Genomic DNA, 21,729 nt, shown 5'->3' on the forward strand with positions numbered 1-21,729 from the left:
GGGGGTGGCAGGGCAGAAAGAGAGTCCCCGAGATAGGACAGACTTTTCTTCTGGGCTGAGTGTGTAGTTGGATAGATTGACGATATTGCTGGGTGGGTTGGGGGTACCACGGTTGTGGCCCCATGAGGCAGGTAGGAGTTTAGACAGCTTACAATCCTTTTTCCTTTGTAGAGAGGTGAAGTGAGTAATGTAGATCTCCTGTCTTATTTTAGTGAAGTCCGTTTGTATGGAAGTTTGGTTATTGATGAGAGTCTCCAGGTCGGAGAGCTCTTTTTTGAAGTTTTCCTGTTTGCTGTATAGGATGCTGATCAGGTGGTTCCTCAGTTTTTTTGATAGAGTATGGCATAATCTCTCACTGTGGTCTCACTGTGGTCTGTGTAGTATGTAGATAGCAGTGGACTTTTTACCTTTAGTCCATTTGGTATGATGTCCATCCGTTTGCATTTGGAAAGGAAGATGATATCTGTCTGTATTTGTGCAAGCTTCTTCATGAGGTTGATGGATTTCCACTCCATACGGCGGTTTAGACAGCAGCAGCCCTGGGCTATGGGTGCTGGGTTTGTGATTCAGAGGGATCTCTGTGGTTGAAATCCCAGGTGCTGGTAATCCAGGATGGCAGGAGGGGTGAGAGCTAGTGAACAGGGCCGGGTGTGTGTACAGGTCTGTCCCTGGCACTGATCCCTCCTGTAACTTATGAATGGGGCAGTTTGCACATTACCCTCCAGGACTGGGAATAGTCTCCAGCGCCTGTTCTCTGTCGCTGATCTCCTACGGAACCAGCCACTGTCACCCAGGTCCTCCTGAGCTACGCAAACCATTGTGCCCACTCCTTGGCACTTCTTCTGCAAAGGATTCTGGGAGTGCCTCATGGGGGGCAGCCATTGCTAGTCATCAGGCCAGGGTCAGCATCATTGGATGAAAAGTCCCCATATGAGGGAAACGGGCTGTATCTGCCCCTCCCCGACCCCCCAGAACGTTACGCTGCATCAAGGCCTTGCCTCGTCCTTGCTGCCTGGATGCTGGCTCAGCCCGGGGGCGCCTTGAATTCCTCATTTGCCCCCGCGCTAGCAGAGAGCTGGGGGAGGGCTCTCTCTGTCATTGCTCCCTCCTGCTCCGTGATCACCATGGAAGCAGCGGCCAGTGCAACGCTGTCACTCGGCCACGGGGCCTGACCGCGAAGAATACGCCCCTGCCGGCGCTGCCATCCCCACTGCGGGATTAGAGCTATTTCAGGAGCCAGCCGCCTCTTTCCCAAGCCCGCTCGGGTGTAGCGTTGGCCCTTAGGGAGGAGGGGTGGGGCTATTGGTTTGAGGGGATTACTTGTCTCCCCCCCCCACCTGGGGTCTAGCCCCCAGGAGATAGACAGGAGAATGACGGGATTAGCCACCGTCTGTGCTGCCTCACACACCAAGATCTGAGGAGCTTTCAGACTCCAGCGGGGGCTTGTAGTTCTCTAGAAATCTTCATTTGAGGCAAGAAAGGGAGCAGGGGAGGGGTTGATCTGCATGAGAAAAGCTGCCTGGCTTCTCAGATCACCTCTGGGGCGAAGGTTAATGGGTTTCTCTCTCCCTAATGAAGGATGATCCTGGAGACTGACTCAGGACAGTTGAGATTGACACCCCCCTTTGAGCCCCAGCCTGCTTTCCCTGCCATTGTGTCCTGGCCAGGCTGGGATTGTCTCTGAGCCGGGGCAGAGGAAGGAGCTGGGGTTGGGATGATTTGTGGCTGTCAGTGTGATTGGCATCAGAATAGCCCTTCCCATGGCTCCAGCATTTCGGGAATGAAGCTATCAGAACTGGCTGGCTCGAATTGCCCCTGCGGAATAGCTGCCGGTTTCCACCCCAGAGGTGGCTGCATTTCAGCGCACAGGCAAAGCAAAGCCATCGTAAGGCTCTCTGGGATCCCTTGGGATGGAAGGCCCTCTAGCTACCCATGCCTGGATGTACATAAGTGGCACTTTAATGGCAAACATGCCTAATATCATTAGACTGCCCGTTTTTGCCAAGCCGGAGACCCATTCTTCTGGAGTCCTGCTGAGTAGGGGCCAGGCTGTGCACGTGGCTAGCAGGCCTGGGGAGGAAGGTGCATTAAAGCTACACCCACAGCGCAGCAGTTTGGTGAGAAGCCCCGCTGGGCGTTCAGGCCTTTGGCCTGTTTCTGGGCCTTGTCTCTTTCCTGGTCGTTTATCACGTAGCCAGGGGCTGGGGCTGTCCCTTGGGCAGTGACTGCTTCTCCAGCCGGCCGCCTGTGAGCTGCTGCTGAGCTCTGCCTGCTCTCCAGAGCTTTGGTTCAGTGCAGACCTGCAAGAGCAGAGCAAGCCAGCCAGCAACGGGTGGGAGCCGAGCTGAAAGCCTGCTGCCGCTCCACCAATTATCTGTAGGCTTATGGGGTCCCCATCACCTGGACCCTGCCTTTGCTTCCCCCTCTCTGTGCAGTCACTGCTGAGATCCCCCAGGAGCTCTGCTCCAGCCCAGGCCCCCTCAGAGGGGTTGGCAGCACAAACTCAGACTCACTGCGACCGCCCCGTAACTGCAGGCCAGGGTTTCTCAGCTGTTTTTGGGTCCACCTACACGGCAGCTCCCAGCTCCTTAAATGGCCCGGTGTGGAGGCAGGCGGCCTCTGAGGAGCAGAGTGTCTGTGCTGCATTGCGTAGGCAGAGCGATGCTGACAGACGGCGCTGGGGCCTTTTACAGGTTAGGTGCAGGCACCGGGCTTTGGCCAGCAGGTGGTGCTGTTTGTGTGGGGGCACCCTGGAGACTGGGCCAGGGCATTAGGAGGCGAGTGCTGATCCTGACTCTTCCCTTAAGGTGCGAGAAGCAGCCTGGGCGCTGAACCCCGGGCTGGTGTGTGTGGCGTGCGGCTCGTACCGACGGGGGAAGGCCACCTGCGGCGACGTGGACGTCCTGGTTACCCACCCTGATGGGCAGTCTCACCGCGGCGTCTTCGGCAAGCTGCTTGACAGCCTCCGGCGGAGCGGTACGTGGGGGCTTGCAGCCGGGTGGCTGGCTGGTGCTTGCCACGATGGGAGGCAAAGGGGTTTGTGTCAGCCGGCGCGTGACACTTGTCCTGCCTGAATCCAGGATGGTCTGTTGCCTTGGGGGTCAGGAGGACTTTCCCGGTGGGTGGGTGCCCCATAGTACCTGCTGCAGGGGTCTTCCTTGGCAGCATCTGGTCCTGGCCCCTGTCTGAGCCAGGCTGGGCTCAGTGGACTCACTCGGGGGGCCTGGGACGGAGCTCGGGAAGCTGGCGGGGTCGGTGCTGCGATGGGGGCGGCTCCCAACAGGATCCTCGTTCAAAGGCGGCCAAGCGTTGGTGCTGCTGGCGCAATGGTGCGGCTTGGCGAGTGCTCCTGCTGCACCCTGAGGCAGTGCACAGGTGCCCGCTTTCGGAGGTGCCCAGGAACCCGTGCGGTGGATTATGGGATGCTTCAGCAGGAGCCAGGAAGGAGGGTGGGGTCACAGCCCAGACCCTCCTCTCACGCTGCTCCTCTGGTAGGTTTCCTCACCGACGACCTGGTGAGCCAAGAAGACAGCAGCAACCAGAAGAAGTACCTGGGCGTGTGCCGGCTGCCTGGGCCGGGCCGGCGCCACCGGCGCCTCGACATCATCGTGGTGCCCCATGCCGAGTTCGCCTGCGCCCTCCTGTACTTCACCGGCTCGGCCTACTTCAACCGCTCCATGCGAGCACTGGCCAAGACCAGGGGCATGAGCCTGTCGGAGCACGCGCTCCACACGGCTGTGGTGCGCGCCCCCGGCGGCCGCAAGCTGGGGCCTGGCCTCCTCCTGCCCACCCCCACCGAGAGAGACGTCTTCACGCTGCTGGGGCTGCCCTACCGGGAGCCCACCGAGCGGGACTGGTGATGGCAGGGGTCAGCCCTTTCCTTCCTGCCCTCCAGGGTGTCCTGGGAGGAGCCACCCCGCAGGCCCCAGTGCCCGGTGGGGTAGGGCGTTCCCTGTCAGACACTGAAGGGGGGCACTCCTTCATCTCCTCTCGTCCGGGCTGCTCTGAGCTGGCCCGGATGGACAGTGGCTGCTGTTGCTGCTAGTGGCACTTTGTGACTGTCCAGCCAGGCCTGGGAGTTGGGGTAGCACCAGCTCTGGAATGTAGTTCAGTAGCCTGGGGGTGAGGGTGGTGGCACCTCCGCTCCCAGGAGCAGACGTAGCTTCGCATCGGAGCCGCACAAACCCGCTCTCCATCCCTCTGCATCCCTGGGAGCTGCTGTTCTGTGGTGCTGGGGCAGGCAGCCCGGTCTGAGGCCGTACGGACAGCGCTGCGGGGACAGGGCTCTTCCGAGCTGTCAGGTGAATTCAGTTCTGCGGTCCCCGCGGCGTAACTGCCCACGAGCTCGCCAGGCTTCACAGCGTGGGCATGTGCCTTCCTCCCGTACGGCGGCTCTCTCCTCCCGCTCTGCTTGCTCCAGTGCCTCGCTCTGATGGTGCAGACGGACGCTGGGCTGTGACCCACCTGCTGGTTTCTCTCCCACAGCGCCCGAAGAGTCGGCGTGGACAGAAGGCGGCTGAGCGACAATGCTGCTTTGCAGGCGCAGGGCACTAACCCAGACATTCACACCTTGCTTCCAGCTGGGCTCTTGGTACAGCTGCTGGCTCCGGCCCCGCAGCCAGGGGCCTGCTCCCACCCACAGTGATCGGTGCCCCTTTGCTGAAGATCCAGAATGGGGCTGCAAGTGGAATGCAAGGCCAGAAGGAGCCACTGTGATCGTCTAGTCTGACCTCCTGCGTGGCAGGCCAGAAACCTGCCACCAGATCCCCCTAGCACAGCGCTGTGGAGAACACAGCCCAGCTTGACCTAGACTCCATGGTGGAGAATCTGCCACGACCCTGGGAAACTGGGTTCCTGGAAGGGAAGTACAATAAAATCCACCCACTCTCCTCCATTGCCGGTGTCTGTAAGTTCATTCTGTTCTGGTCTGGCCAGGTTCTCATCCCACCCGGCATGAGGCACCTGGGCTTTCTCAGGCTGTGTCCAGAGCACTTTCTACAGAACCCAGAGCGTCAGCTCTCGTCTGCTTCTGCTCAGTCACCTCCTGCCTCAGCCCTTCCCAGGCCGGGGGGCTCGGGTCCCGCTTGCCAATGTTGGGCTGTAGGGGCGGGAGGCAAGGGGACCAGGGTCAGCACCCTCTCACTTGTAGGTCACTGATTCCAGCCTGCCCCATCCCCTGGCCAGGGCAGAGGGAGTCCTTGTATCCTGGTTAACTGGTGGCCGTGGTTTGGGGCAGGCTGAGCCAAGTGTGACATGGAGCAGACAGGGAGGCGTCACAACTGCCCTGACTCTTTCCGGGCCAGGCCCCTCCGCCCTGCAATGGCCGGAGCTGAGATCGGGGGGCCTGCGAGGGCGGGTGGAACCGCTGAGTGAGTCTCTCTTGGCCGAGCGACAGCAGAGGACAGAGGAGCATCCGTGTGTTTGAAAGGAGCAAGGATGGAGGGGGACCGTTGAGGGGCTCCAGGGGTGTAGCCGGGGGGAGGAAGGGGGTGGAAAGAGGAAGGAGAAATGGGCTAACCAGCAAGATCAGCTTCCCCGCCCCAGTGAGATCTGTGGAGACCCGACTCTTGGGGGACGTGAGATTAGATGGGACAAGGCCCTAGGCAGTGCCTTCCCCACTCACTCTGTCCCGTCTAATGGCATCTGCCGACTGCGCCAGGCCCTGGTTGCTGCGAGAACGCCCTTCTGCAGCGCTGGGCAGACCCGTGGGCAGTGGGGACGGGGCAAGTTCCCACTCCACCTGCCCTGGACTTTGCACCCGTGAGCTATTCGCTGGCTGGGAATGTGAGATGGGGCCGCCACCCCCCCCCCCTTTGTCAGTCCCTCTGCAGCGGGGACCAGAGCCACAATTCACACCCAGGTGCCAACCAGAGGCTGCGGCTCATCAAAGAGCCTGGCCTGGAGTTCCAAGGGCTTTTACGAGCGGCCGACAAAAGGCGGAGAAGCCCAGGTGTGTGACAGAGCTGGGGTGATGCTGCTGCTCTTACAGCAGCCAGAGCTTGATGGGGGCCACTTCTCCCAGCCCCCAGAAGGAGCCTGGAGGCTCCTGCCCCCCGCAGCCCAGCCCCTTTGTCATGGATTCTGTCCCGGGGAGGGGTGACCAGGCCCTGCAGATCCAGCCTGTGAGAAAATTCGCACTGCGGGGTCGCACGTCGTTGTCGAAGTCGTAATGTCATCTGGGCCTAGGCCTGCCCCTCCCCGGCCTGGCAGCGCCCCCACCCCCGGCTTAGAAATTAACTGGCGTGGAAAGCAAGCAAGCTTTTGTCTGTGCCAGGGCACCTCTGGGGCAGACCCACAAGGAGGGGCAGGGCGAGGGTGTCAACGGGCAGTTCAGCCCGAGGCTCGGCTGGCCAAAGACGGGCCTGACCTGCAGGGGGGAGTGCCTGGCCCGGCCTGCCCGTTCCCCTGGGGCAGATACTCCGCGGTGACGGTCATCTCTGGGGAGTGCGGTGGGGGGGCTGCAGCCGGCGTTATTCTCTGCGCGTCTGGCTGAGGGTGGCGCTGCTGAGCGGATACTTACCCGGCCCTGGATGGCCCAGCCTGGCAGAGGGAAGGAGGCGTGGGTCCCATCCCTCCAGTCTGTGGCTTGGGAGCCAGGTCCCTCGCCCTGTGTTAGCCAGGCCGGGCAGAGTGTGTCCCATGGGTCCCAGCCAGCTCTCGGCCGGCCTCACGCACACGCTCCAGCGTGAGGAGCAACGCCTCAGCCCGCCAGTGTGTGGGGCCGCGTCCCTTGGAGGAGTCCAGGGACATTGTCCCTCCCCTCCCCTTCCCTCCCCCGGGACGGTCAGTGGCAGACTATGTCTGTGAGCGAGGCGTGTGCTCCCTGCTCACGGACCAGGCCAGGGTGAAGAGCAGCGTGGCCGTGGCAGCCCAGCTGAACCATGTCAAGGGACATGCCCATGGCTCAGCCAAGCCTCCGCCACTGCTACCCTGGCTACGCTGCGCTTGGTACCCACAGAGCTCAGTGTGGTATGCTGGGAACCACCCCCAGCTCCTTGGGTGGGGGTAGCCAGCGAACCCCTGCAGAGCTCCAGGTGTTAGCTGTAGAGCCCCACTCCCCCCGTCTGTAATTGGGGGGGTGAGACGGGGATCTGCGAAATGGGCACATTTATCTGCCGCTCAGACCTGTCACCGGCCCGGGGAAGGGTGCCTGCTGCCCCAGAGCAGAGACCGCCCATCCTTTAGGGCAGGTGGATTGTTGCCTCCCGTTCGGTGGGATTTGCAGCGTGCCCAGCCCCACCTGGCGCAGCTCCCAGCCCACGCTGTACCTGGGCGTTCTCCTGCCAGTGCCAGGTTAGCAACACCAGGGCCTTGGGGTCGCTGGAAGCCAGCACCACGGCAGCTGTGTCAGGCCGGGAAGGCTCTGGGTGCTCGGAGCTGTACCCAGCTAGGCCTGGAAGGGCTCAGTCGCCCAATTTGGGTGGGACCGATTCGCTCTGCCCCTTGGGGACAGGGGAGAAGCTGCCCCAGCTCCCCGGGCTGCGAATCACCCTGCTGAGCACCGCCTTCGCCCGGGCACTGCCCCGCGGTCAGGGAAGCGTCCGCAGCTCTCCTTGCTGAGAGGCAGGATCCAGCACAAGGCAGTGGCACAGCTGTGGGGGACATACAAGGAACCTGAGCACCGGCTAGCAGGAGGCTGCAGATCGGGAATGAGGGGCACTGGCAGAGCTGGGAGGGGAGCCCAGGGCTGGGCTAGCAGGGGGCTGCGGGTCGGGAGTGAGGGGCACCGGCAGAGCTGGGGGGAGCCCAGGGCTGGGCTAGCAGGGGGTTGCGTGTCAGGAGTGAGGTGCACCGGCAGAGATGCCCCATGAGTTCTTGACGCTCCCGGGTGTTGATTCACACCCATCCGGAAGGCCCAGCCTCTCCCACAATGCCCCTGCAGGAGCTGAACTGGGTCTGGGATGGAGCCAGAAGCCCCCACGGTGTCTGCGCTCGCCCGTTTGCCCTTCCTCTCCCCGCCTGGGGCTGCTCGGCTCTCCCCCAGGCTGCAGGTTACGACATGTAGGCCGAGCGCAGGCTGGCTCCTTGGCTCCGGCTCGGCTGGTGTTTGTGAGCGGGTGCGGGGGCGGGAGCAGGAAGCCGGGGTGGCGATGGACGGCTGGGAGTGGGTAAGCTGCGCGGCTGCGCCCTCTTCCCATTGCTGGTGGGGGAGGCCCTGGGCCCCCTGGCCCAGCGCAGGGACCTGCCAGACCTTTGGGTGGGTGGATCTGAGCCCCCCAGCGCCCAGGGAGAGTGTGCCTGGGGCACGGAGCTGGCTGAGGGACAGCTGGCTCCACGGCACTCGTTCAGGGGGGTTCTGCTGCCAAGTTGGGATCCCCCGGTGGCAGGGTCCCCCAGGCCGGGAGGGCTGAGCCAAGCTGCCCCTCCTTGGGCTTTGCAAACTCCCTGCCGTTCCCCCCACCCCAGCTCAGTCGTGTCTCCACTGAATGTTTCCCGGGAAGGCGGGAGCCCCTGGGACTGGCTCGAGGGGGCCGTACGCCCAGCGGAGCCACTGCAGCAGCTTTGTCCGTGTTCGTTCCGCTCCTTTCTCCCCGAGCGGCAGGATCTGACCCAAGCCGCCGAGCCCGGCCGTCTGCCTGGGGCTGTGATCGGCTGAGGGGCGCTGGCCCGGCAGGTCCTCCCAGTTCCCCCCGTCATTGGGGTGACTCTGGACATGGAGCTCGAGGACAGCCAGCGCTACGTGCCCAGCGCTTCTAGCCACTCTGTGTGATGCTGGTGCTGGGCCCGGTTCCGACTTTGCTGTAACCTCACTAACAAGCCCGTCCCGCCCTGGGCCAATCTCACCCCTCACTCCCTGTCGGCTCCCCACTTCACCCCCCGGGCGGCTGGGCAGGGCTGCAGGGAGCAGGATTTCAGCCCGTCCACCCGCTGGGACCAGAAGAGCAAAGGCAACGTCGCCCGAGTTCCTGTTCTGCACTGGGCCCCTCTGGGAGAAGACGCCAACCTGCTAGAGGGGTGATGCTCGTGGCCTTTCTGGGCCCCCATCGTGCCACGGGGACGGTCTGGGCAGAAACAGGCCTGGGCTCCCTACCCTGCTGTGGCGTCTGGCTCGGCGTTGCTAAAGGGCCCATCACCTTCCTCTCTGGGCTGCTGCCGCGGAAGCTGAGCTCAAAGCTCATTGGTGTTGTTGCTTCGCAGAGGTCGGGGGTCTGCATCCCCGTTTCCAGGCCGCCCCCAGACAATGACTGTGGTTTGGGGTGTTCTGAACCCAGCCCCAGTTCGGTGGCAGGTCCCAGACTCTGCCAATCCCAGGGGGGCACTAACCCATGCGGACCCCCATCCCGCTGCCGGCAAACTGATCCTGTCCACCTAACGCTGCCCATGCAGCCTCCCCGTGCCCTTAACAAGCCATGGGCCAGGTCTGGGCACACAGCCAGGGCAGCTGGCAAAGCCCAGCCTCCGGAGTTGGCTGCACATGCGCCTGGGAGAGAGCTGCTTTCGCTTTCCATCCGACCGACCGGGGCTTGCTCTGCCTGGGCTTGGTTGGCATCCATGTCCCACAGCTGGTTAGATCCCCTGGGATGGGCAGCTTCCCCAGCCCGGAGTTTGTCGGGGGCTGGACAGGCCACTGCGGGCCAGGCTCCTTGGGGCGGCGTCCAGCCAGAGCTGCTTGTTTAGGGTCCGGCAGCGGCACTTCCTCCCCTCTCGGTCTCGCTGTTGCTTTTCTCTGGCAGGGTGGAGAGGAAGGAAGCTGGGTGGCTGCCGCAGAGTCGGTGCGCTCGGGCCTGGGCTACAGCACGTAGGCCGGAGGATCTCGGGGCGAGGTAACTGGCCTTGCCTGCGTGTGGGGTTTCATGCAGGCCCTTGGCCAGGGCCAGCTGGGCGGTGATGCGGCAGCGAAGGGCCTTGGATCTGTGCGGCAGACTCCAGCACCAGAGTTTGGGGGTGGGGTTGGATCTGGGGCTGTTCCTAGGTAGGGGGAGAATGTGGCAATAAGCCATCAGGGTGCTGTGCCACCACCGCCCTCTGCTGGATGGAGCTGGAGCCGCTGTGCTATGTGTCATTGGCCCTGTACTGCCAACAGCTGATGGGGATTCTCTCTGGAGTCAGGGCCTGTGCAGGAGCGGATCAGCGTTCTGTCCCCATGGGGCTCTGCTTAACAGCTTGGGGTACTGGGGGGGTCACACTGGCACTGATGGCTTTTCCGGGACTGATAGTGGTCCTGGGTAACCGTGCAGGAGAAGAGGCAGCGGTCTGGGGTGTGGGGCTCAGATTCAGACGCTTCCCTGAACGCTTGGGTATGAGGATAGGCCCCGTGTGGGGAAGGGTTCGGGGGGGATTCTCGGGCACTTCCCATTAGGCTGGAACCAGATGAGCCTTAGACAGGGCCCCACCTAGGCCTCCTGGAAAAGGGGCCTGAGCTGGGGAGTGATGGGGCGTTGGTGGGGCACTGCTGCCAGGGAGCTCACAGTGGGTGGCTGGATCTGGCTTGGGCCCTTCTCTGATGGGCAGGATTGAGGCCTTGCTTATGCCAGGCCCAGAGCCCCGCCTGTGCTGGCTGAGGGAGGGCACAGGCTGCAATGCCCCCACCCCTCAGGAGTCGTCTCCCCCACTGACACTCCCCTTTCTCTGCAGCTGACCCCCAGATCGGCTCCAAGGCCGTGAGCGAGTGTCCTCGTGGGGCAGATCCCGGGCACCAGTGACGTCTGGGAGAATCTAGTAAGTTCCTGAGTGGGGAAAACTCTGAGAACAGAGCGAGCGATGGAGGGGACTGACCCTGCTACTGGCAGGGCACTGCAGGGAGGAAGCTCGCAGCTGGGGTGGCAGTGGGGCCCTGCAGCGCACAAGCTCACCCGTTCTTGCTCTCAAAGCATTAGGACGGGGCTGAGCAGGCAGCGGAGGCCCCCAGGCCCTGCCTGGCCCCTCGGGCTCCCAGCCCTGGCTACGGTGCTGTGGCGCTGACTCCCCACATACGGGCCATGGCAAACCGTGCCCAGCTCCCCCCGGCCCGTGGGCATCGATGTGAGAAGGGCACCCTCTTGTGGCCGCTCTGCCAAGCCGGTGTGTGGACAAGGCTTGTGGAATCCCCTCGGTGACTGCGGCTCTGCAGCCAGTCCTTGGGGCGTGAGGGCCGGCCCGCTCCCCGCAGATCAGCCCCCTCCAGCCTCCAGGGCAGCCGGGAGGTAGCAGCACCTTCTGCCGGTGGCCGGATGGGGGGGACGCCAGCGGGGACCTGCACCAAGTGGGTCACGCTTAGCCCAGTTTCCGGGGGGTGTGTCCACATACAAACAGCCCCCAGGCTGGGCACTAGCCAGGCCCCTTACTGGCAACCGCAAGAGGGGGCCGAGGACTGAATGGGACTGGGGGACCAACCCCCACTTACCCTAGAGGGGTTGCTGTGGGGTGGGTGGGCGGCACCCAGGGAGCAGTGAGAATCCACCGCATGCCCAGGCCTGGGTCCAGGGAGGGCTGGGGACCTGCCCGGGGTGGGACCAGACCCCGAGCTTCCCCTCGTCTCTCCTCGGCCCAGCCCCAGGGCTGGGGAGATCTGCTCGGGGGACGGGTCAGTGACGGGCCCTGGGGCTCCCCGGCTAGCCCAGAGGCCTGCGCCTGTCACCACTGTCCTTTGTGTCTCCTCCCAGGGCTGGACCGAGGGCAGGGGCCCAGCACCTGTTCCTGCCGGGGAGCCACCATCCGCTCGGGGTCACCATGCAGCGCACCGGGTCTCCCATCGCCACAGAGACCGACATCGACCTCACCGCCGCGCTGCTGCCTTCGGGGGGGACGCGGAGCCATCAGCACGCCATCAAGACGGCCGTCAGCGAGACGGGGGCGCTGCCTGCGCCGGGCTATGAGGGCCCCCCCTCTCCTGCCGGCTGCTGCTGCTGCAGCCTCGCTAAGCTGCAGATGGGACCCCAGCCTGGCGCCGGCTGCCGGCTCTGGAACACCCCCTACCCCAAGCTGCCCCCGGGGTCCTGCCTGGGGAAGGGCTTTGGCCAGTCCACCCTGCCGTTCAGCTTCGGGACCAGCCCTGCGCCCCCGCCCCGAGACCCCCGCCTGACACTGCAGCCCAGCGAGCTGCCCGCCGGGACGGCCAGGCTGAGCAGCGGGCCTGGGGGAGAGCCAGGGCGGTGCGGGGGCCTCAAAGGCCTGGATCTAGAGCTCTGGGAGGGCCCAGAGACCAAGCCGTGGCTGGAGGATGGGACGGCTCCCCCCTCAGCCTTGGAGAAGCCCCCCATCCGAGAAGGCTGCTCCCCCTGGTCTGAGGCCCGGCTCTGCCCGGCGGAGCCGGGATGGGATGTGTCTCCACCAGAGAGTTGCCGTGGGCTCCGGGAAGAGCAGGGCTGTGCAGGCGTCCCTCCCAGCGCAGCTCTTGGCCTCTCCGCGGGCAGGGCGGGCGCACGCCAGGCTGAGGGCGCAGGCCGTGGGCGTGACCCCTTGGCGTCGGAAATGGCAGCTGAGCCGCAGTGGGACGGCAGCATCGTGCTGAGCGAGGGCGCGAGGGAGCCGGAGATCGGCCGGGCAGGGGCACGGGACATCCCTCATGCAGTGGGGAGTGGGCTGGCCCCTTGTGCCCCCCCTGAGCCAGAGCCAGAGCCCCCCTCAGCAGACCCACGGGGAGAGGAGCTGCCGCCGGAAGGTCTTGGCAGGACAGAGGAGGCGGCAGTTACGAGACGGCCCCGGGGCACCGAGCTGGGGAGGCAGCTGGGGACCAGGAGCTCCGTTGGCTCAGCCGGCCCGGGCTGTGAAAGCAGCAAGCCCGTCTCTCAGGATCCAGCCAGCCAGGCCCAGCAAATTGGGGACCTGTCACCCTCGGGTGCCAGCGCTCCCACTAAGACGTCCGTGGAGGACGCCTACGGAAGGCTCACCAAGACATATGGCTTGTCCCTCCTGGAAGAGCTGAGACGGACGTTCCTGGACGCCGAGGGTGGCTGCTTCTCGCTCCTGGATTCGGGCCTGGTCTTGGGACGGGTGGAGAAGCATGCGGCGTTGGGGCTGGCCATCCTGCCCATGGTGAGTGCCGACAGCTCGCCCGTCGGATGCCCGTCTCAGGAGTCGCTGCAGCCTGGCAGGGAGCTGAGCGGGCGAGGACCCTGGCTTGGGCTTAACCCCTCTCCCCTGCCCGCAGCCGGCCGCTGCCCTGCGTCCCTGAGCCTGCTAGTAACTGTGAACCCCAGTGGGGCTTCTCTGCCAGGTGTCCCCTGCTGCTATGGCGGGTGGGGGTCGTGGCTAGATGGGAGGGGTCCTGGTATGGCAGAGGTTGACTACCCCAGGATTACAGGAGTGCCCCCAATGTGCCAGGTGCGGTACGCAGCTAGAAGAGGACAATCCTTGATCCAATGAGCTCGTTGGTTTGAACCCCTTCCGCCCGCCCCACAGCTTTCCCAGTCCTATATCCGCCCCCCACACCCAGCTCTGCGATGCCCTTTGATCCTGACCCAGAGCCTCACCCTCCCACCGGTGCCCCCATCCCAACCCCCAGCCATGTAGTCCGGCACTTTTTAAATGCAGCCTGCTGCTCATGCCGAGCCTCCTACTGGTTTCCCTGTTGCCAGCTCCCTCCATTCCATAACTGCCCTGTTCTCTTCGTTCCCTCTGGCCACTGGCAGGAGGCTGAGGACAGGACACTGGGCTAGATGGACCCTTGATCTGACCCAGACTGGCAGCTCCTCTGTTCTTACCTGCTTCGGTTCCCCTTGTGATCTAAGCCAGCCTTTGCACCTAGTACTCTGGGTGTGGCCAGGCAGGGTGGTAACCCAGCTTCCAAGACCCTCTCCAGCCGCGGAGCTCCTGCTCTCTCCCCAGCTCTTTGCTCTGGTTAATGCCCCTCTCCTGTACGGTGATCCGCAGTCACAGAGACTCATAACGCGGCTGCTGGTCAATCGAATACCTGTGGTAGCAGGATTAAACCACAGGAGCTGGACTACGGCTGTGTATTGGCCAATGCCCAGGCAAGTTGGTGCCTTGTCTGCCAGCATCACATCTGTAACCCACAGTCAGGCCAAATCCCCATAATGCACCTGGTTAATTGTACAGCTGCTGTCGAAATTCCTTCCTGACCCTGCAGGTTTATGCCCTGAAGCCTGATTTCTCCATGAGGTTCACGTACCTCTAGGTGGCTTGATGCAAGGCCCTCCACTTGTAGACCCCTGTGTTTCCTTTCACCCCCAAAGGCCACATCAGGTGCATGACTTGGTACCACGTGATATTTTGCCTAAAAAACTAGCACGATATCAAATTACCACGGCCACGGGACATGGATTGAAAACTGGCTGATGGGTCTCAAAATATAAACGGGGAATCGTCACTGAGTGGCGGTGTTTCTGGAGGAATCCCGCCAGGGTCGGTTCTTGGGCCTGCGTCGCTTCCCGTTCTGATCAGTGACCTGGAAGGAAACCGAAAAGCCTCCCTGGTAACGTTTGCAGGTGACGCACACCCTGGGGGAGTGGGAAGTAATGGAGAGGACAGGTCCCCGGTGCAGGGCAAGCTGGGGATAAGCAAACAATGCACATGACGAATGCAGCCAGCCCTCGCGGGGGCGGGAGGAGTCGCTATCCTGGGACACAGTGACTCTGACAAAGACTCGGGGGTCATGGACAGTCAGCTAAACATGGGCTCCCAGTGCAACCCTGTGACCCAAAGGGTGAATGCGACCCTGTCTGTACCGTGTGCTTGGCCTTGCAGAAAGCTTTTAACAAGGCTCTTAAGCCAAGTGAGCTCTCCTGGGATCGGAGGGGAGGTTCCCTCATGGGTCGGGAACTGGTTAAAAGACAGGAAACAAAGGGTAGGAATAAATGGTCAGTTTTCAGAATGGAGAGAGGTCAATAGAGGTGTCCCCCACAGGTCTGTACTGGGCCCAGTCCTAGTCAACATATTCATAAATGATCTGGGAAAAGGGGTAAACAGTGAGTGGCAAAATTTGCATAATTTTACAAAACTACTCAAGATAGTTAAGTCCCAGGCAGACTGCGAAGAGCTACAAAAGGCTCTCACAGAACTGGGTGACTGGGCAACAAAATGGCAGATGAAATTCAATGTTGATAAATGCAAAGTGATGCACATTGGCAAACATAATCCCAACGATACATAGAAAACGATGGGATCTAAATTAGCTGTTACCACTGGAGAAAGAGATCTTGGAGTCATTGTGGATAGCTCTCTGAAAACATCCACTCAAATGTGCAGCAGCAGCTGTCAAAAAAGCGAACAGAAAGTTGGGAATCATTAGGAAAGGGATAGAGAATAAGACAGAAAATATCACATTGGCTCTATATTAATCCTTGGTACGCCCACATCTTGAATACTGTGTGCAGATGTGGTGGCCCCATCTCAAAAAGATATTGGACTTGGAAAAGGTTCAGAAAAGGGCAGCAAAAATGATGAGGGGTCTGGAATGGCTGCTGTATGAGGAGAGATCAAAAAGACTGGGACTTTTCAGCTTGGAAAAGAGACAACTAAGGGGGGATGTGATAGAGGTCTATAAAATCATGACTGGTGCCGAGAAAGTAAATCAGGAAGTGTTATTTACTCCTCATAACACAAGAACTAGGGTCACCAAATGACATGAATAGGCAGCAGGTTAAAACAAACAAAAGGAAGTATTTCTTCACACAGCGCAAGGTCAACCTGTTGCCAGAGGATGTTGTGAAGGCCAAGACTATAACAGGATTCCAAAAAGAACTAGATGAATTCATGGAGGGCAGGTCCATCAATGGCTATTAGCCAGACTGGGCAGGGATAGTGTCTCTAGCCTCTGTTTGTCAGAAGCTGGGAATGGGCGACAGGGGATGGAGCACTTGATGATTCCCTGTTCTGTTCATTCCCTCTGGGGCACCTGGCATTGGCCACTGTCGGCAGACAAGACACTGGGCTGGATGGACCTTTGGTCTGACCCAGTCTGGCCGTTGGGATGTTCATTAAAATGCCTTCTCCTTTACAGCGCGATGGGCGGAAGCTGGCCACAGCCCTGCCCAACTGCAGCCTCTTCCTGTACTACGCGCTGGGCCGGCAATTTTACGTCATGGAGAAGCTGGCCGATCGCTGGTTCCGAGCGCGGGACCGGGTCACCGGGGAGAGCATGCTGATGAAAAAGGTACGTGCCCGAGGAAGTGCCCTGTCCAGAGCCCCAGAGAGCCCTGGAGAGGGGGCTTGGGCTGGGCCGCTCCGGCCATCAGGGAAGAGTCCTGCGTCGGCGTCTGAGGGGCTGCATGGTGGGAGGGGGACCGAGAGCGGCCCATGGTGAGCGATGAGGACATTACGCGGCTCTAATGCACTGTCATTCCACAGCCTCCTGGCTCCTGCTTCCCGGGAAGGGGCTGCCCCCACCCCTCCCCACTGGCTGTGAATCTGATGATCCTGAAAATTAAAAATAAACCAAATGTTGCAGCAGCTGAAAATGGAGGGGGAGGTCCTGGAACTGGGAACAGCCCCCTGCTGTTACGGTGCTACCGCCCACAGCTCTGCCGGTGCCCCTCTCTCCCAACCCACAGCCCCCTGCTAGCCCAGCCCTGGGCCCCCACAGCTCTGCCGGTGCCCCTCACTCCCGACCCACAGCCCCCTGCTAGCCCAGCCCTGGGCCCCCACAGCTCTGCCGGTGCCCCTCTCTCCCAACCTACACCCCCCTGCTAGCCCAGCCCTGGGCCCCCACAGCTCTGCCGGTGCCCCTCTCTCCCGACCCACAGCCCCCTGCTAGCCCAGCCCTGGGCCCCCACAGCTCTGCCGGTGCCCCTCTCTCCCAACCCACACCCTCCTGCTAGCCCAGCCCTGGGCCCCCACAGCTCTGCCGGTGCCCCTCTCTCCCAACCCACACCCTCCTGCTAGCCCAGCCCTGGGCCCCCACAGCTCTGCCGGTGCCCCTCACTCCCGACCCACAGCCCCCTGCTAGCCCAGCCCTGGGCCCCCACAGCTCTGCCGGTGCCCCTCTCCCCCGATCCACAGCCCCCTGCTAGCCCAGCCTTGGGCCCCCCTCCCAGCTCTGTCAGTGCCCATCACTCCCAACCCGCAGCCTCCAGCTAGATAGCTCTGGGCTCCCCCCTCAGCTCTGCCGGTGCCCCTCTATCCTGACCCACAGCCCCCTGCTAGCCCAGCCCTGGGCCCCCCTCTCAGCTCTGTTGGTGCCCCTCACTCCTGACTCACAGCCCCCTGGGCTGCAAGAGGGAGCCAGGGGCAGAAATAGCAGTGGGGCCCACCCAGCCCAGCACTAACCATTAGGCCATTGGGCTGATGGGGAGTGAGGGCGATGCAGAATCTCTGATCTTTCCTCAGCACCTCCCAGGGCCTGATCCACATGGCCCTTCCGCATCCTCTCTGCTCCCCATCCCCGGGGAGTGCTGAGCTTTAATCACCGGCTCCTCCAACCATCTCAATGTTTAATCACACCTGCCTGGCACCCGCTGCAGCGTGGGAGACCTGGGAGGACACCAGCAGCTGTGGGGGGGGGGCCCAGGTGGGGGGCATCCGTGGGTTTTGCATGTTAATAGCAGAACTTAATATTCATGAGTAAATATTTGCAGGAGCTAATGGCGTGGCGGCCGGGGGGGTAATGAGCGCGCTCCCCCCGCCGGCGCAGGCAGGGAAATGAATCTGAATTTATCATGATTAGGTCAATCCAGCAGGGAGTGCGGGGGCTGCTGGAGGGAGGGGGAAGATGGATCTGTGCAATCAAATTAAATAAGGACACCAAATGGCGCCACTTCTCTTCTCTGCCGTGCGCAGCGGTTCCTCTCCCTCCTCTCCCTCCTCCTGCTTTGCTGATTTCTCTCTTTCCTCAAATTTATGAGGCCAATTATGAAGATGAGGTTGGAAGTTCTCGGAACTTCACGAAATGCAAAGTGTGGTCCCTGCTGTTCCCATCAAATTAATTAACCGAGCGCTATTGATGGCCATTGATGGCGGCCTCTGGAAACTGGCGCCCGATTTAGCTCCGGGTTTGAACCGGTTTCGGCTTCTCCAGCTCGTAACAGCCCAGTGCGGCCCGGCAGCTGACCCCAGGGCCTGGCCCAAACAAGGGGGTTGGAGTGACTTGTCCTCGGTCCAGAGCCGAGGCGCGTTTGGGGAGGGAGGGACCAGGAATGGGCATTTGCACCCTTGTTCTCAGGGTTGTGGCAGGGGAAGCCCAGAGCTGCAGGTCGGGAGTGAGGGGCACCGGCAGAGCTGGGGTAGGGGAGCCCAGGGCTGGGCTAGCAGGGGCTGCAGGTCAGGAGTGAGGGGCACCAGGAGAGCTGGGGTTGGGGACCCCAGGGCTAGGCTAGCAGGGGGCTGCAGGTCAGGATTGAGGGGCACTGGCAGAGCTGGGAGGGGAGCCCAGGGCTGAGCTGGCAGGGGGCTGTGGGTCGGGAGTGAGGGGTCCCATCAGAGCTGCAGGGAAGGGGGGAGCACAGGGCTGGGCTAGCAGGAGGCTGCAAGTCGGGATTCGGGCCCCAGTTGATGCTGGTTGGGGCCCAGGACACAGTCTCAGCTCTTCTCTGTTTGCCAGGTGCCCGTGGTCTCCGACTGGAGGAAGATGTTACACAATTTCCTGTTCCTGCCCCCTCACCCCACGTTGCTGGTGCCCTACGCCGTCCTGTACGACCGCGGCGGCTCCATCCTCTACCTCATGGAGGACAGGGACGTGCGCGGTGAGCGCCCGGCAGGGCACGGGGGGCACCGGGCTGCAGTGGAGAGGTTCCTGCCCTCGGCCCACCAGCATCCCGTTAATGGAGGGGAGGCAGGCGAGCGCCGAGATCCCCAGCACCTGGCCCAGCTCAGGCTGGAGTCGCCTTGGGGAGGCTCTGGCCCGTCTGGCTCTGGAAACGGCTGAGACCCTGGAGCGGCAAGCGGGAGGCTGGGTGCCCAGTGGCTCCCAGAGGTGGGATATGGGCTAGTGGGGCCCCTGGGCTCCCAGGAGTGTGGGGCAGGATCCCAGCTGAGAGCCGGTTCTCTGGGCAGCCCCTTTGCTCCCTGGAGCTGGGAGCTGGGGCCACTTGGCCCTGTTGGGACGCGGTGGTCCCCGAGTCTAAACCGTGGGTGCTGGCAGATCCCTGGTCCCAGAAGAGGGTCGCCCTGGCTGGAGCGATGGGGCAGCCTGGGCCAGCGGGGTCCCGGTCGCTGATCTGTCTCCTCTGCCCTCCTCAGCGGTGGGGCGGCCGCCCGAGGGGCCCGGCTTGGAGGGAGCTCGAGCCCTGCGGGAGGTGCTGAGCTTCCTGAGCTTCTGCAAACGCCACCACTTCCACCCCGGGGACGTCGGCGCGGCCTCGATCTACACGGCTCAGGTGGGGCTCGCTCCTCTCCCAGGGCTGCCAGGCCGCCTGTTCTCTGCACATGGGGCTTCCCGCAGCCCATCCTCCCGCCCTGCCCCTGCAGCAGGGGGTGCTGCTGTGCTGTGCGGCGTCTCTAGGGGGCGCTGGGCTCTGGGGGTCGGGTGGGGGGTGTCTAGGGGGCGTAGGGTGGGGGGGGGCGGGCAGGGGGCTCTCTAGGGGGCACTGGGCTGCGGGGGTCCAGCGGGGGACTCCCTAGGGGATGCTGGGCTGTGGGTGGGGGCTCCTTATGGGGTGCTGGGCCACAAGTGGGGGGTGTCTAGGGGGTGCTGGGCTGCAGGGAGCAGGCGGGGGGCTCCCTAGGGGGCACTGGACCACGAGTGGGGGTCTCTAGGGGGTGCTAGGCTGCAGGGGGCGAGTGGGGGGCTCCCTAGGGGATGCTGGACTGCCGGGGTTGGGTGGGGGGTTTCTAGGGGGCGTTGGGCTCTGGGGATCAGGTGGGGAGTCTTAGGGGGCACGAGGCTGCAGGGGGTGGGTGGGGGGCTCCCTAGGTGGTGCTGGGCCGCGAGTGAGGTGTGTCTAGAGGGTGCTAGGCTGTGGGGAGTGGGCGGGGCACTCCCTAGGGGACGCTGGACCGTGAGCGGGAGGCTCCCTAGGGGGCACTGGGCTGCTGGGGTCGGGCGGGGGGCTCCCTAGGGGACACTGGACTGTGGGTGGGGGATCTCTAGGGGGCACTGGGCTGCAGGTTTCGGGCAGGGGGCTCCCTAGGGGGCACTGGGCTGTGGGCATGGGGGCTCTCTAGGGGACGCTGGACTGTGGGCGGGGGGCTCTCTAGGGGGCACTGGGCTGCAGGGTTCGAGTGGGGGGCTCCTTAGGGGGTGCTGGGCTGTGGGCGGGGGGGCTCTCTAGGGGTGCTGGGCTGCAGGGGTCAGGTGGGGGCCTCCCTAGGGGGCACTGGGATGCCGGGGTCGGACGGGGGGCTCCCTAGGGGATGCTGGGCTGCGGGTGGGGGCTCCCTAGGGGACACTGGGCTGTGGGGAATCGCACGGGGGGCTCAGAGCTACCATCTGTTGCCCAGGGCCCTGGCGGTGGGTCCGGGGTGACTGGGAGAGGGGGGCAGGTTCGCCGTGGGGTTTCACCTCCTCCCCACCCTCCTCTCTTGCCTCCAGGGCGTCTGCTTTGACCCCAGCAGCCTGTCCAGCAGCGAGGACCCCTACACCTTCCGGAAGAGCGTGAAAACCTGCCTGCGCCCGCTGCTGGCCCAGCACCAGGTGAGCCGGGCACGCAGGGGCGGCTGCCGGGCTGGGCTGGGCGGGATGGGGGCTGGTGGGGTGGCTCAGGCTGGGGGACGGTCTCCCAAAGGGCCTGGAGGGCCTTGGGCAGGGCAGGGGACAGGAGCAGGCATTGGGGGTGGGTCTGAGCTCAGCGACCCCCCTCACCCTCCCGGCGGGGCAGAGCGGGGCCCTCCCATGCTGGCATCTCACCCCCCGTCTGGATCTCCGCAGGGGCTCGCGGGCCTGGACTCCCTGGTGGACAGCATGTGCCAGTACCTGGAGGAAGAGGAGAACCCGGAGCCCAGCGACACGCCAAGCGGCAGCCCCAAGTGAGCGGAGCCCAGGCCCCACGGCTGCCCCTCACCGGAGGGAGACGGGCTGCAGAGATGGGCGCGTCCCTGGGGTGCCTGGAGGCAGAGTCCTGGGATCCAGCCGTGGACAATGCTGGCAGGGGCATCACTTGGCGGGGGGGTGGGTGCCCAGTGTGGCGTGTGCAGGGGGTACTTACAGCAGGCTGGTTCTGCTCCCTGGAGAAACGGGCTCATTTGCCAGCCCAGCTCGTTCTGAACAGCCGGGGAGCGGGCGCAGGGTGTGTGGGGATGTGGCACTGGTCACCCTGCTTTGGGTTGGGCTGTCGATGAATTCAGCGAGTTGGGAGGAATGACACTGACTGTGCTGGACCTTTGACTGCAGGAGCCCTACAAACCCTGCAGATGGGCCCCGACCCCCCCCAGCTCATCGGCAAGCCCCCCAGTCCTGGCCAGGGACCCATGAACATTCCAGTACCCGTGTTCCCAAAGAAGACAGGCCTGGGACCCGAGAGCGCCTGGCTCCACATTTGGCCTTCACTTCCTCTCGTCACCACATTGTGCCTCAGTTTCCCCATCCCTGCCCTGGGGGGGATGCTGCTTCCCCCCTGCCAAGTGCCTTCAGGATGCACAGCCCCGCAGGTGGTCCCTGGTAATTAGCATGAGGTAACGAGGCTCTGTGTAGGAACAGGGGAAATGGACGGGCTCGCCGACCAGCCGGCCGGCTGGGGACTTAGGGAACTGGGCAGGTGCTTCAAGGACTCACTTTTATAACTATGCATCGCAACCTTTGTAATAAGTGTGTCCTTCCGCAGCAGAAAATAGTCCTTTGACATATATATATTTTGGCTGAACCCTCTGATACCTTCCCTTTGTGTGGAGCGGCGGCCACGTGAACGGGAACTTCACCGTTCTTCCTGTGAGTGCGTTGCATGGTGGTGCCCTCTGCGCTGGGGTTGGTGCCGCGGCGGC

The 21,729-nt window shown here is 63.1% G+C and overlaps 2 protein-coding genes across 8 annotated transcripts in view; both read left to right on the top strand.

Annotated features, from left to right (window-relative positions):
- The window catches only part of POLL (DNA polymerase lambda), a 27,850-nt gene extending 22,956 nt beyond the window's left edge, over positions 1–4,894 (top strand). For 6 of the 7 annotated variants that reach the window (XM_030569790.1, XM_030569787.1, XM_030569793.1 and 3 more), the window contains 2 exons: positions 2,808–2,976; positions 3,496–4,894. In XM_030569790.1, the coding sequence (XP_030425650.1) occupies positions 2,808–2,976; positions 3,496–3,860 (534 nt within the window). In that variant the 3' untranslated portion in view covers positions 3,861–4,894. The remainder of the gene's footprint in view (positions 1–2,807; positions 2,977–3,495) is intronic. The other variant, XM_030569794.1, reaches the window with a different exon arrangement.
- Positions 4,895–8,389: 3,495 nt separating this feature from the next.
- On the top strand, positions 8,390–21,611 carry LOC115654904. The gene is made up of 8 exons (XM_030569786.1): positions 8,390–9,764; positions 10,576–10,659; positions 11,583–12,954; positions 15,881–16,033; positions 18,416–18,557; positions 19,054–19,190; positions 20,345–20,446; positions 20,681–21,611. The coding sequence occupies exons 3-8, from the start codon at positions 11,650–11,652 to the stop codon at positions 20,780–20,782; spliced, it is 1,941 nt and encodes a 646-aa protein (XP_030425646.1). The 5' UTR covers positions 8,390–9,764; positions 10,576–10,659; positions 11,583–11,649; the 3' UTR covers positions 20,783–21,611.
- Positions 21,612–21,729: the final 118 nt, after the last annotated feature.

This window comes from Gopherus evgoodei, chromosome 7 (assembly GCF_007399415.2).
Source record: "Gopherus evgoodei ecotype Sinaloan lineage chromosome 7, rGopEvg1_v1.p, whole genome shotgun sequence".
Classification (NCBI taxonomy): Eukaryota; Metazoa; Chordata; order Testudines; family Testudinidae; genus Gopherus; species Gopherus evgoodei.

Bases quoted from the DNA above. Each gene is read 5' to 3' on its own strand.
- LOC115654904 (XM_030569786.1), top strand. From the start codon at position 11,650: ATGCAGCGCACCGGGTCTCCCATCGCCACAGAGACCGACATCGACCTC. The intron at 18,558-19,053 runs GTGAGCGCCCGG...TGCCCTCCTCAG, and splicing joins GGAGGACAGGGACGTGCGCG to CGGTGGGGCGGCCGCCCGAG. The intron at 20,447-20,680 runs GTGAGCCGGGCA...GGATCTCCGCAG, and splicing joins CGCTGCTGGCCCAGCACCAG to GGGCTCGCGGGCCTGGACTC.